This window comes from Pagrus pagrus (genome assembly GCF_965226575.1).
Source record: "Pagrus pagrus genome assembly, chromosome: 1".
Taxonomy (NCBI): Eukaryota; Metazoa; Chordata; class Actinopteri; order Spariformes; family Sparidae; genus Pagrus; species Pagrus pagrus.
Window position 1 is genome coordinate 1,687,496 of NC_140185.1, and position 14,953 is coordinate 1,702,448.

General features: G+C 40.2%; 1 protein-coding gene across 2 annotated transcripts; it reads left to right on the forward strand.

Annotated features, from left to right (window-relative positions):
- The first annotated feature begins 1,866 nt into the window (after positions 1-1,866).
- On the forward strand, positions 1,867-14,209 carry LOC311254556 (histone-binding protein RBBP7). 2 transcript variants are annotated; one of them, XM_084348394.1, is made up of 12 exons: positions 1,867-2,028; positions 3,028-3,172; positions 4,616-4,761; positions 7,203-7,379; positions 7,490-7,605; positions 8,242-8,402; positions 8,560-8,686; positions 8,774-8,851; positions 9,217-9,293; positions 10,040-10,097; positions 11,633-11,743; positions 13,445-14,209. In XM_084348394.1, the coding sequence occupies exons 1-12, from the start codon at positions 2,013-2,015 to the stop codon at positions 13,514-13,516; spliced, it is 1,284 nt and encodes a 427-aa protein (XP_084204520.1). In that variant the 5' UTR covers positions 1,867-2,012; the 3' UTR covers positions 13,517-14,209. The 2 variants fall into 2 exon arrangements, with proteins under 2 accessions (XP_084204520.1, XP_084204521.1); XM_084348395.1 differs by having other exon boundaries at positions 7,206-7,379.
- The last annotated feature ends 744 nt before the right edge of the window (positions 14,210-14,953 follow it).

Consider the following 14,953-nt stretch of genomic DNA (forward strand, 5'->3'; position numbering starts at 1 on the left):
TGTAGGGCAATACCCGTTTTCGCCAGTAGGTGTCAGTATAGGCTTTGCAGTGTGAGTGACTGGCGCTGTAATCCGGGCAAACAAGGAAGTAAACCCAGCTGTAACACGTAGGACAGTCAAGATAGCAGCACAGAGAGCCTATACTCACTCAAGACTGTCTTCATGTTGTATCTGCAGTATTGTTCTGTGCAATAAAGTCACTGGCACCTGGATGGACACTCATCATTGTGCAAGTGTGTAACATCAACAGCAGACACAATATGTAACCAAAGTAATAGTGGTAACAGTCTGATAAACCCTGACACTAGATTGGTGTGGATTTAACAGAATTTCTTACGATGAATGATTTTAGCAGGACGGACAGGACAGTCTGAAAATCAGACGATAGTTATCAGTTTTATCAATATCCTTATGCCGTGGGACTATATGTGCAGATGACCAGGCCTGAGGGATAACTCCAGTAGAAATGGAGAGATGAAATACATGCGTGATTTGTCCAGCAGTAATTGGAACACTAAGAATCAAACATTTTGGTCTAGTTTATCCGCCCCAATTGCTTTCCTGCAATCTATGAAGTGCCTCCTTCACAACAGAGGAAGTAAAGGCCTGTAGGCTGAACACTACCATGTGCTTCCACTTAATAGCCTACACACTAACATTAGCATGCCAGCTCATGTCTTTCTAGGCATCCCACCACAGTACTACTTTGCCTGAGAAGAAACACTATGGACCATGGACGACACCACGATTTTTTATTTTTTATTTGGTGAGAGCATTCAACAGAATCTAAGCCCAATACAACAGAAAATCATCAACAAACGAAAATATGAATTAGCCTACACTACCAGCAGCACAAACTGTAAGTGCTGTGCACTTTTACGCATGAGGTACATCTGCTTAACTTCAGTGATTTTAAATCTCTCGACAGGCTGACAGGATCAGTCAGAATCTAATGTTAATTAATGTTCCTCTAAACATCCAAAACGTCACACACACAGTCCAGGTTAATAAAATAGCCATCATCCTGATAAATCCTAAACTCCAGAGGTGTCTAAACATGTTTATTTCAGAATGTGCCATGAGATTTGCTGCAGTGACATTACTGAGGCGATAATATTCTAGTCTAGCAAACAAGCGACTAGTCTATTGTAGTCTATGCATTTGAAAAAAAAAGGGAGAAAAAGAGAAAGCCGTCAGCTCAGTCGGTGACTGACGCCTCATAAGAGCTATGCTGGCACAGTTTAGTTATGCAAATAACAACGATGTCCTCCGTGATGATTTCAACAAGTCTGGTCATCAGATATCAGCCTTCCCTGTCCTCAGCCTCACCGCCGCCTATGACTCAATGACTGTGCAGACATGCATGGTCATGTAGCTAGTGATCAGTGTGGGGACAGAATGAACGGCTGGTTATTAACTTTTACATATTTCTTAATTTAATAATAAAAAATACTAAAATGTTTTAGGGGGCATGGGGCTTTACAGATTTGTGGCGTGTAGCGCCGTCCCTGCTATGAACTGAATATAATGTCACGCACTGTTAGTTGTAGGATGTGCATCATACAGTACCTAGCATTAGTAATGGTACACACGGCATTATTCATTACAGCTCAATTTATACACTGTGATGCACACTGTTATGATAACAGTGTGCAAATGCACAAACTGTTTCAGTGGGTATCAAACATAAATGTTTGAATTGTTTTTTCTCCATTTTGTGGAGTGCAAGTCAAGTGCGTTCAAGAGGTGGAGTCAGAGTGAGAAGCTCCGGCAGGGCCTGTTTGTCTGCGCACGCCCTTCTCCAATGCGCAGTCTGCGCGCAGTGTTGGCCCCCGTCGGTATGCTCGTACTGACGCATGCGCAGTAGGTATGGAGTAATTCGGCGCTGAAAAGGAAGGAGTACCCGGGATACAAACCAAGCACTACTAGCTAGGAGGACAGCGGTGTAAAGTAAACACTGACTACCTAGATACTTGCTTCCGAGCACTGTGACACATCGCAGAGTTGGGAACATGGCTGATAAAGAGGGTAGGTTCACTGAAACCACATAGCGAATGAAGCGGCGGTCCGTTTTCCCTGTGTGCGCACCGCTGCTGTTTGAACTCTGCCGTGGATGCTAGCATGATATGTTAGCTCAGGAAAGTCCTATCAGGAGGCGTGTTGGCTTTAGCCAGTCTGTATGTTCCTCTTGGCTGTACTTTGTTTAAAGACCGCCTGTCAAACCTAGACCCTGTAAGTTCAGTATACACTGAGGGCACCAAACAACGCTTATTTCAACTTGGGAAACTGTACTTTTTACGGCGCCACAACCCTCTTCACCAAAATACGCCATAGTGGGTGGTAGCGAGCAATACTCCATCTCTGAACCCGTTGAAGATATCATAACTAGCTAGATGAGGGGTAAGATAACATCATAGAATATCCTTCCACCTACTATTCTTGACCTTTTTGAGTGTCGTTAATGTTATGTTGTGATGTTGTCTTGTCTGTTAAGGAATCCATGAGCCCCCAATTGATCCAGTGCAGCTGTGCATTGTCAGCACTACTGCTTATACTTAATACATAGCCGCACTTGTGTGTGTGTGTGTGGCACTGTAGTGTTGGAGAAGAAAATCAAACTCAGAATTTTAATATTTGCAATAATGAGGTAATAGAACAAACTCAGAAATAAGTATTTTTTTTCCATAAGTGACTAAACAAGCGGTTCTCAGAGGAAAATAAGGTGCCAGAACACTGATTGAGGCTAGACAGGTGGCAGGGTCCGCCACATATAAACAAAGTAAAACAGTATACATTGTGTTGTCCTTTAAGGTCAGTTTGTTTATTCAGTCATGAAAACAAAGAGAGTTTATTTAGTTTGTTTAGGGAGAAAAAAAATCAGCCAATGAAGTTCTTTCTTCAAACTTCATAGTGCACCTTTAATTTAGTTTCCCTGAGAAGATACTTAAAATGGACTGAAGAAAATGTACACTATCTTCCATAATTTGCGATTATACCTGTAACTTACACCGTGTTGTTCTGCTAAAGTGTATGACGATGCAGTGGAAGAAAGGGTCATCAATGAGGAGTACAAGATCTGGAAGAAAAATACACCTTTCCTGTATGACCTGGTGATGACTCATGCGCTGGAGTGGCCCAGCCTTACTGTCCAGTGGCTTCCAGATGTCACCAGGTATTTACATTGCTTCCATCTTACTGCTTATAAAACTGTGGTTGGTTAAATGGTTGGAATTCCATGTCAAAAAGTATCGGTCTTACTTTTCAATGATTACACTGTGATGCCCTAGCCTCATTTGTTCTACATTCATATATAACAGAAACAAAATAAAGTATCAAAATGCAGCCTCTGATGCGCCTCTGGAGGTAGTATCAGAGGCGCAGTATTGGCAAACCGAACCTGTGTGAATGGATAAGCCGGCGGCGCGGAGCGGGGGCGTGTCGGTCTGATGGTGTTCACAGTCTGATAACTAAACATGTCCTTCACTCAACAAAATATAGAGAAATTACCCACAAAGCAACGTTACAGGACCAAACAACAGTAACGTAGTAACTGGTCGTGTCTTTGGCAACTTATATGAAGAAAAAAATACCGCAGTTATACGTGGAGAAGTGTCTGTCAGCCTGTCTGTCCGACCGACTCTTCGTCACATTTCTGCCCGAAAAACAGCGTCTGTCCCCGGCATAAAACTTTAACTCACCATGTGTTTGTCTCCCTCCACTATTGTGTTGTTGTAGTTACTGTCTTGGAAAAAAAACAGCCCTCCCGACCGAGACTTCAGTGAACTTTCCCCCAGAAAACAGCCTCCCTCCCCACGAGTGAGAGAGTCAGACAGCGTCCTGTTTACTGATGGTGATTATGTAATTATGTAATTTAGAGCGAAAAACATAACTTTGTCACTTTCCAGGATGTTTGGTGGGTACATTTTTAGATTAACTGGAGGACACCGGGGGAAACACGTTGAAAAAAACACACAGACGTCATCATCATGACATGTACCGTCACGCCTCTTTTGGATCCGCGGCGCCGGCTTCTGTGTGAACAAACAACAGCGGAGAATTGGCTAACCGCCGCTGCGGCGATAATGCTTCGTCTCAGTGTGGAAAGGGCTACAGTCTACCACCTGCAATACCCGGCAGTTATTCAGAATCGGCTTTTGTTCGGCTTATGTGTACACATACAAGGAATTTGACTCTAGCTTTTATTTGCTGTCGGTTTCAATAGAAATGGAGATCGAAATAGACATGCAGATAAAAACAAGGACATCAAACCTGAAAGGGAAAGCTGAAAACTGAACAGTTAAACAAAAAACAAAAAAAAGGTTCCAGAAGATACAGCTCTAAGACTGCCACCTGCTGCACAGTCTTGCAAATCTCTGTTCTCTCTCTCTTTTCATCCTTGCTGGCATTTTCCTGCAACTTCCATTTCTTTTGGTCTTCTTTTCAGTAAATTTATTTTAATAGCCAAAAATCACAAATCACATTGCCCCAGGGGTCTTTACAGTGTATGACAACCTCTCTCTTAGACCCTCAAGTTGAGAGCAGATTACCATTGCACATTTCTGATACAGGGACGTTTTAAATCAGATGTGATAAATCTTGTTGTGGTCCTCTGCAGGCCAGAGGGGAAAGACTACACGGTTCACAGGCTGGTTTTGGGGACCCATACCTCAGACGAGCAGAACCACCTTGTGATTGCCAGCGTCCAGGTACCAAATGATGATGCCCAGTTTGATGCCTCGCACTACGACAGCGAGAAAGGAGGTAAAAACACTGATGAGTCGGCAGGAGTACTGCAGTAGAATACTTAAATATACAATGGAATATTTGCTCGACTATGAAGAATGTCTTTCTAAGGTCAAGGGAGTAGGTGTGCACTTGATACAATATACATTGTGCGCATCTGTAAGACACCCAACTATTGAAATCTTTAAAGTCATTGTAGTTTGCCATGTTTTGATTGGCTGGGTGGATGCTGCCTTTGTCAGAAACTGGTTTACACGTTGATAATGCAAGGGAATATATGATTGACTCAGGACCAGATTCATGTTCCATTTAATTTTTATGCTGAAACTGTTCTGTCTTCCAGCAGGTATGTTGATGGCTACCCAGCTGTGTGTGAGTGTGCTGAAGACTCAGAGGTAGTATCATTATGTTAGTTTGGCCACTGAACAATCCAATGGTACAGTCTAATGCTCAGTACACACAAAGCCAATCTAGCCATTCATATCAGAATAAATAGAGACATTGATATGTTAACCGCTAATATGAATGAGGAAGGGGTATATATCATTTTAGATGAACACATTTATTTTTGTTTACCTCTTCAATCAGTTTATTTTTTCTTAATATCTAGAGTAATAAATCCGCTTCAGACCTTATCTGTATTTATATTGACGAGCATCTATGGGCTACATTACAATCATTTTGCATGCTCTTGCAATTGTTAATTGTTTTCCAAAGTCCTTTTACCAGGTAAGCCTTTTACAATAAACCAGCCATCAGTCCTGTCACATCATTCATCCTCTCCTCTCCATCTGGTAGTGTGCACTAGTGGTTTAATCAAGACCATGTAAACTGAGATCAAGTAATGACCAAGAACAGAGTGTTTCGACACTGAAATATAAGACCAGGACTTTGAGGGCTTGAGACCAAGATCAGACCAGTCTCACACTCACGTGACACACTTAAGATAAAATGTGCAACATGCAAACCATGGGCTCTCCTCAGATAGTTCTGGAGGATCCACAGTTCCATAAAAACACCCACAGAAAACCAATGAGCATTCCTCTTCGTTCACCTATTTTATTGCTATATGTTTATAGTATATTGTATATAGTATATATTATTATGTATAAGTGTACCATGAGAACATTTATATTTATTTTATTATTTATTTTATATCTTTCTTTTGTTTCCTATGAGCAAACAAATGCAAACGAGCTGAAATCAATGTAACCATATTTATTCAGCTCTCTTTTTCCATGTCTTAGCACCCTGCTCTGAGACAAGATCGAGTAAAAATGTGGTTGATTCTGAGACGAGACTGAGACCTTTAAAAAAATGTGGTTTTACGACCAGTCTTGAGTACTACAACGCTAGTGTGCACTGGCCTTAAGTTAATGTTCTGCTCGTTCAACAGGTGTTCTATACATTTCTTGTCCTATCTCCCTCCTTTCGTTGCATTGTTGGATAACGAGCATTGGTGTTGACGATTCAAATATAAGCAGGTACCAACACAGAGAGAAAGGCATCAAGGCAAAAATTCAGAACCAGATTGATGTTCCTAATCTGCAGTCAAGGCTCTGCACTATTGGATGCAATAATTGGCTAAACTTCCAATGTCAGAAAAATAACATTAATTTCTTTGTTATCTACCAATAATATCAGCCACTGTTATATAGAGTGGTGTAGTAATGAGTCCTACAACCCAGAAATCGGTTAGTATTTTTGCATATCCGGTTCCCTAATCTCAAAGTCTATGAACTTTTAGAATTGTTTTTTGGTTAAATGCCTGAAATATAAACACGTTTTGTTCTACGACATAAAATACATCATTAAATGTTCCACAATTTAATTATAAAGCTCTTACGTGTCTTAAAAATGGCAGCGTCTAAATGAGACTACAGAGGTTGTCGGGGGACATTAAACGTCATCACAGACTCATCTACTCACTAGTCACTAGTTACAAGCCGACTTTAGTTACAAACTATTCTAACTCTAACTTTACAACGTGTACATTGATCAGTTTATAGAAAACATGTATATAAACTATGTAGTAAGATGTTTACTGGTAGTGATGTTTTCTACCGCAATGTAGTCTGTTTATAGCCTAACATTAGCTTTTTACGTCTAGAGATTTAATTTAAGCTTCGAAAATTACAAAGTGGTGTTCATCTGTGAAGATTATCTTGATGAACAAAACGTGCAAGTATTTTAAACTTGTGTTTGCCACAGAGATTATTTTTGGCAATATTCCAAAATCCATTTAAAAAATCCCATAGGCTCTTTGTGGAGGGAACCAGGGCGATGCTAACTTCAGAGTTAGCCTACAAAAATACGTTATCCCTACAGCACCGTATTATGCACCTCAAGTGAAATTTTACAAATTGACCCGACACAAGCAAGTTTAACCAACAGTTGTCGAGTGTCTGGTGTCCATTTCTTAACTTTGATGTCATAACAGTCTGAGTGTGTTCTGTTGTCAGAGTTTGGTGGATTTGGTTCAGTGAGTGGGAAAATAGAGATCGAGATCAAGATAAACCATGAAGGAGAGGTGAATCGAGCCCGCTACATGCCCCAGAATCACTGCATCATTGCTACCAAGACTCCCACCTCTGACGTGCTGGTCTTCGACTACAATAAGCACCCGTCAAAGCCAGGTTGGATCACTGCTGTTCCTATGTACTAATGACTACATGCACCTGAATGCTCACACTCGTATCAATCGCACCGTATGTAGGTAATTGCAGTGTGTATTTATGTGTTTCAGATCCCAGTGGAGAGTGTAGTCCTGACTTGAGGCTGAAAGGCCACCAGAAAGAAGGGTATGGCCTTTCCTGGAATCCCAACCTCAGCGGCAATCTACTCAGTGCCTCTGATGACCATGTAAGTCACTAAAAATACTGTGAGGTGGTACAGTCTGAAACAACCAATCATATTCTATGAGCTGATTATGTGTTTTGTTAAAGTAATGTTTCTCTACAGCTGTCAAATAAATGTAGTGAAATATTCCCAGCTGAAACAACCAGGAACTATAAAATGGAAGTACTCAAGTGAAGTTCAAGTATTTTAAAATTGTACACAAGGACAGTACTTTGTCTACCATGCTGTGAGGTTTTAGTCTTTCTTGCATTTCATGCAGCTGTTGATTTCATACGTTACATTTAGTGATTGTCAATTGTGAAATTTTGGGCAAATACTGATTTAAAATAACAACTTGGCTGATTGCCAATGCCAATACTGATGTTTTTTTGTTGTTCTTTATTCTTCGTTTTGTGCCAGGAATGAAAGAAATCTTTATTATAAAAACTAACTGAACTGCTTTAAAGTCACTAAGAGCAAATTCCAGTCATACAAATGTATAGAACAAACTTAAAAATAACCTTCTGTCACATTTGTCACAAAAGTTTTACATTTTAGAAGTAACTGCTTTAAAAGTTGTTTAAAAGTGTGTACTTAAAAAATGATCATTGTAGTGAGTGGATAAAAAATTGATTGTGTCCCTCCTTTATTTCTCTTCAGACGATCTGTCTATGGGACATTGGGGCCGGCCCAAAGGAAGGGAAGATTGTGGATGCCAAGACCATCTTTACTGGTCACACAGCAGTGGTGGAAGATGTTTCCTGGCATTTGCTCCACGAATCCCTATTTGGCTCAGTAGCTGATGACCAGAAACTCATGATGCAAGTGACTGATACACATAGCTAGTCTCTTTTCTGGTTTTGTGAGTGGGGACAACAAATTAATCAAGTTAAAATTGCTCTTTTTTATAATTTTTATTATTTCTAAGCAAACAAGTGATGTCCATGCTGTTCCTGACCCTCCTTAATTCTCCACCAGATGGGACACGCGATCCAACAACACATCCAAAGCCAGTCACGCAGTAGATGCTCACACTGCAGAGGTCAACTGTCTGAGTTTCAACCCTTACAGCGAGTTCATTCTTGCTACTGGTTCTGCTGATAAGGTAGACGATAGGAAAAAATACATTTAACTGTAAAATTGAATAGATGGAAATTAATATTAAATACAAAGTTTGTTATGTTTCTCTCAGACTGTTGCATTGTGGGATCTAAGGAACCTCAAACTGAAGCTCCACTCCTTTGAGTCCCACAAAGATGAAATTTTCCAGGTAGGAACTTAAATTGCTGTACTGTACTTTAAATACTTAAAAGTGTTGTTATTATTTGTTAGTCCAACATAGTTTTATATGAATGTAGACAGATCAGCCACAACCTTAAAACTACTGACAGGTGATTGGGTCCAGGCATGTACGTGGACTCTTGACACGCACCAAGTTCATTCCACCATGGCAACAACAGTCCCCACTGGCAGTGCCATTAGGAACTGTTTTGGCTCCTGGGAGTCATTTTTCTGAAATGCTGCCAAGCTGAAATTTGGGGTTTAATTGTGCTTAAGGAGATTTTTGTTTGCAAAAAAGTTCATGCTGACTCTCACTACATCAGCCTGCCAGTGACCAACTGTACAATTCATTAGGTCCAATGGTCTCCTCACAACGAGACAATCCTGGCCTCCAGCGGTACCGACCGACGTCTCAACGTCTGGGACCTAAGGTAAGAAGTGTCCACCGTACCTCTTATTAGTTTTTAGCAAAATATGATGAAGTGCTAATTTAATGGCAAACAGTCTGATCACAACATAAACGTGCAAACTCATGCTGAAATGAAACTGTCAGAAACCTTCTGGGTGGGCGTGTGGCTCAGGCTCATCAAAGAACAACTCATGGCTGTCATGTCTCATGAGAGCTCAGTCAATTGTTTAATCTCACTTGTCAGGACCACAAACAGTAATATAAATTATTAGAACACAGAAAAAGCAACTACAGCAAAATCCTCTTCTGTTGAGTAAAATGAGTAGGTTGCATGACAGACAAAATACACTGTTTATGGCTTTGATATGGATCATGTAACAAAGATTACATCATTATCTTCAGGTGATAGTTTAATAACTAAAGAAAAGATCCTCAATTTGGTTGTGTTGTTTACCTAAAGTATTCTTAGATGTGAAGTTTTCCCACTAAATCTTAACTAGCCACTGATCGTCCCCTTAAATAAAGGTCCATATAATGACATGCTATTAAATGGTGGTTCAGATGCCTGTATCTGAGGACCATACAAGGCTGTAGTGTTCATAAATGCCCTTCAATCTCAAATCCAAACAAAACACTTGGTGATGGTTAGCCAACACTACTCACACAATGTGATGTTTTATTAAAGTGGAAATCAAATTGGACATATAGTTTGTTGATGAGTAACTATGCCACACAGACTGTTGTTTATTCTCTTCTTTTTTTTTTTAGTAAAATCGGTGAGGAGCAGTCAGCAGAAGATGCTGAGGATGGCCCACCTGAGCTGCTGGTAAGTGATGGTGCTGGGCGGTATGTCAACTTTGTAAGGTACATCTGTATATTTTAAAATGAGGTATAAGATGCTCTTCCATCGATCTGTTTTAATGCACAAATTCCATTGCACTTAAAGGGGCACTGTGTAATTTGGAGAGGAAATTCAAACTCAGAATTTTAATATTTACAATATTAATGAGGTCATGATGCAATATTTATTTTTTCCATGTGTGAATAAATAAGCTGTTCTCAGAGGAAAATAAGGTCCCAGAATGCTGTTTGGAGCTAGAAAGGTGGCAGGGTCCGCCACATATAAACAAAGTATAACAGTATAAATTGTGTTGTCCTTTAAGGTCAGTTTGTTTATTCAGTTCATTCAGTCATGAAAACAAAGAGTTTGTTTATTGAGTTTGTTTAGACTGCACCAACCCAATGAAGATCTTTCTCTGCTCATTAACATTTCTGTCCCAAAACTAGAGAGTGCTCCTTTAATAAACATTGAGTGGAAATGTTGAAAATAAAAAAATAAAAAAGTTTTAAGTTTGGCTGATAATAAAAAAATAAGTAAAGACCTGTAAAACAATGTCTGCATTATTTTTGGCTACTTAATTATTTTGGAGCTCATGGAAAACGACTTTTGGAAAACTCCCCAACACAAAACTTATATGGTCTCAAACTACAATAAAGTTACTTGATGCTTTAATACGTATGATGGTACACTTTTGTGGCCTGTGCAACAAAACTTTCAACCTCTGTAGCACCACTGCTAAGTGCCAAAAAACATTCATGTTCAGCCCAGCTGTTTATTTGATATTAATTTTCATCTCGATGTTGTGCAGCTGTATATTTCCAAACAGGGCAAAAAACCTGTCTTTGATCAAAGTGCTTGTGACATCTCACATGTGGCTTTGACTTGGAACTGAAAATTTAGCCCACTTGGAAAATAGAGGTTTATGTTGTGTATTACTGTATGATTTTTACTCAGTCACATTTAGCTCTTTCAGTCATCATGAGATCCATAGTTCTGACAGAAGCCATAAAATCTTCCATCACGTAAAAACAAAAAACATTGCTATTAATTTTTTATTTTACTGGATTTTCAAGTGAAAATGAAGAATAAAATTGAATTTAAAAAATCTATTCCTGTCACTTTATCCAATCAGGACAGATTAGGTTTGCGGCTATGTCTGGAGATTACGCTGCACGTTCATGTGGTGATATAGAGAAGAGGAAGGGGATTGCCAACTGCAAATTGGACAGGAAGTTCGCTAAAACAACGACAACACTTCAAGCTGCTTTAAATATTTCAAAGTGTTGATCAGGTGTGACTAGCCAGTTTTAATTTCATCACTTTGTTGGTAATTCATCACATTAAGTGGTTGGTCAATGGCATAATATGGACGTGAAACAGCATCTTCAGTGTTTCTAGTCAGTTTCAGAGCACAAACCTTTCACATTTGTGGGGTTTAAACATGTTGATGATGCCAAACTCCTGCTTGCCCTCTGGCTGTTATTAAAGTGCCGTCTCTAATTTCCCCCTTTTTCCATCAGTTTATCCACGGTGGCCACACAGCAAAGATCTCCGACTTCTCCTGGAACCCCAATGAACCCTGGGTCATCTGCTCGGTGTCCGAGGACAACATCATGCAAGTCTGGCAGATGGTGAGAACAGCTACCGCTCACACACACACACACACACACACACACACACACACACACACACACACACACACACAGTGTTAGCTGTTTGCTATACTGTAAGATCTGTGGTACACCAGAGATATACAAACACCTATAAAACATTTCCGATTTTCTGTACACTTTCCAAAGAGACCTGAGCAGGATGAAGTTTGTGCAGGCTTAATGCACAAATCAAGCAATACAATCAGTTTATTAAAAGCAATGGCTGGTCACCAGCTCAGTACAGCTGGCAGGTGTGCTTTTTATGTGAAATTAACAAGCCAGTGCTTTTATGTTCAACAGAACTTAAGAGTGAATTTAGTTTGTCTTCAGCAAAGTAGGCTGATTTTGAGATGGTTGGTAAGTCAGAGCACCAAGAGGCTCTTAATCAGGTGAGCTGCATCAGGCCAGCTGGGTCTACAACAGTGTTGCTGTACCATCAACATGATGACTGTGACCATGGTCATTAGTCTTTGGCCCCAAAGGTAAATTAGGACTAATTAGGAAGTGTTGTTATTAATGCGATATGACAGCATCAAACATGCATTTTAGAATTGTTATAAATGTAAGCTGGTGCGTGATGCAGGAGTTTTCTACCTGGAAGTCATTGTAAACAAACATTGTGACTGGCTCTGTAGTGCAATGGTTGTAAGTACATTTACTTTGTATTTAAGTACAATGTTGAATTACTTTACTTGAGCATTTTTTATTTCCTGCTACTATTTTACATCTACTCCACTGCAGAGGCATTTCAGAGGTATTTTTAGCTGTATTTACTGCTACTGTAAAACTTTGGATTTATTCGTTACTTTGATGAAAAAAACAAAATATTGTTAAAGATTGTAACCCGTGGTTCTCAATCCCAACCTTTTCATCCTGTGGACCATGTGTTACTATATCACTCCTCTGGACTCCTCTCTAAGTGAAGGCAGTATTTCTCTCACTGGAAATTATTCACTGGATTCATACATGTCAATATAGGGATAACTTTCATTTTACCAATAACTAAACTTTTGACCTTTTATTAAATTCCTTCAGAGTCTTCACTACATTTGCTAAATTATAAGTCTTGACAGAAATTGATGTAAACTGCAACTTGACTAGTTGGCAGAGGCTTATGACCATGAGGTGGAAATCCTAGTTTCACATTTAATGGCCCCCTTATGAAAGGAAAGGCATAAAGACTTGGGGTGAGAACTGGAGGAAGGGATGAGCTTCATTCATGTTGGCTTAATCAACTGAGGAAAAAGGAAGAGTGAACACCTGACGTGACTCTAGCTGTGTAGTGGTGGAATTAGTGCTGCTGAAAAAAACATCAGACTGAATTTAATAAAGACAACAGGTGAACATGGAGGAAGTGTTGGGTTTGCATTAACTAGAGAACAGGGGGAACCAATGATCTGTCTCTGTCAGCTAATAAAGACCTGGTTCTCGCTACGACCAAGGTCATGATCTGAGGTTTTACAGTATTTTGTCAGGCATTAATATTACCATGTCTTTGCTATGCTCCTTGTCAACCTAGTTTCTAATCGACAGTCAAATAAGAGCCGTTACCATGTTGATCTAGAAACCAAGTCTCCAGGTCGGTATTGTTGCAGAGCTGCCTTCTGCCCTTATCACAACTGTGAGTTAGTACTTTAATGCTTGTGCATTTTGTCCTCTTGCTCCTTGTTCTTCTCCCAGGCGGAGAATATCTACAATGATGAGGAGCCAGACAACACCCCTTCATCAGAGCTGGAGCCTCAGGGATCGTAACCCAGCTGTGTACAGGCACAATCCCCTCCACTCCCCGAGCTCCAGACCCAGCCCAGCCCAGCCCGTCATGTCCCTCTCTGGTTTATCTTGAGTGTGAGCAGTGTGGAGAGTTACAGACTGCATTGACTCCACCTTTTCCAACAGTTGGGCTCTGGCTCATCCTGCTGTCACTTCACCATTGCCCAAAATCACTTGGAATAGGAGAAGAGGGGACATTTTCTACCTTCTCAGCTGGCAGTGTTTGGGGAATGGGACATTGTGGTAAAGGGGCTTTGAAAACTCGTACGAGCAGAAGATCTTTATGTGCACAAAGTCATGCGAGTTATTGTTAAGACCAGTTAATTTCAAAGGGCTCATGCAAGGAAAACCCAAAAGTGTTATTTTACATTTTGACTTCTGTGAGCAGCCAGAATTCTGTCATACCTTATTTTTGTTACAGAATGTCGTACTGACATGACACTTCTCAGCTGTCCTTTGAAATACATTCCCTGCTGTGTTTGCTTCCTGTTCATAAGGTACAGAAACTGTTCAGTGTTTGGCTTGAGTAAAACGTGTCGGACTAAATTAGTGCACTTGAGGGAAATGCACATCTTTCTTTTTACTCTCCTCCTCGTGTTCTTACATGTGAAATTGCCATGTTTTGTTTCCTGCGCCACAAATTGCAATAAAACTTTTATAACTTTTCAAAACTCAGTTTTGCGTTCATGTACATTTTACATGTCTTTTAAACAATCTGGAACGTTTCTTCAAACTGAGGACTGGCTGAAGAATCCCATTAGTACACATTCACACCCCCTACCTACTTTACAATTACACTCAGTGGCAATGACACAAAAACCAACACTTGCTTAGAGGAAATGAATCCATCATTATTGAAAATTCTACAAAATGTTTATTGAAAAGCAAGACAGTACTATAAGAACATTGTACAATCAGTGGGGGGGGGGGTATGGGCTCATTTTTTAAGTAAAAATAAAGCTCTCCGAAGCTATGGTGACTCACGCCTCTTCTTTCACAGTTAGTCTCACCTGCAGAGGTAGATTCTGACATTACCTGAGTCAGTCTGGGGCAACGCCAATGAAAGAGGAAATAGCTTACAAGTGTTCCTTCAGTTTGGGGCGCGACTAGACCTGTCCTCTAGCAAAAGAAAATCACGCAGACACCACCTTACTGTTTACATGTACTTCTGAACTGCACAATGTGAAGATAAGTGCATGACAAGTTCATAAAGGCCAGAAGTCACCATCTGACTACAACTGGACATTACTTACACATGGGTTATCTGTCAGCCAGTCAGTGTGTGTACATATTTGGAGAGGAATGATTTGTTGGTACCAACTCTATGGTTCTCACTGACTTTACAATTTACTGAGTTCAAAGAGGACAGCTGCTTTGAAGAGCTGATGGCTGGTGAGCTGAAACAACAGGTTAAACAGT

Bases quoted from the DNA above. Each gene is read 5' to 3' on its own strand.
- LOC311254556 (XM_084348394.1), top strand. The intron at 3,173-4,615 runs GTATTTACATTG...GGTCCTCTGCAG, and splicing joins TGGCTTCCAGATGTCACCAG to GCCAGAGGGGAAAGACTACA. The intron at 10,098-11,632 runs GTAAGTGATGGT...TTTTTCCATCAG, and splicing joins ATGGCCCACCTGAGCTGCTG to TTTATCCACGGTGGCCACAC.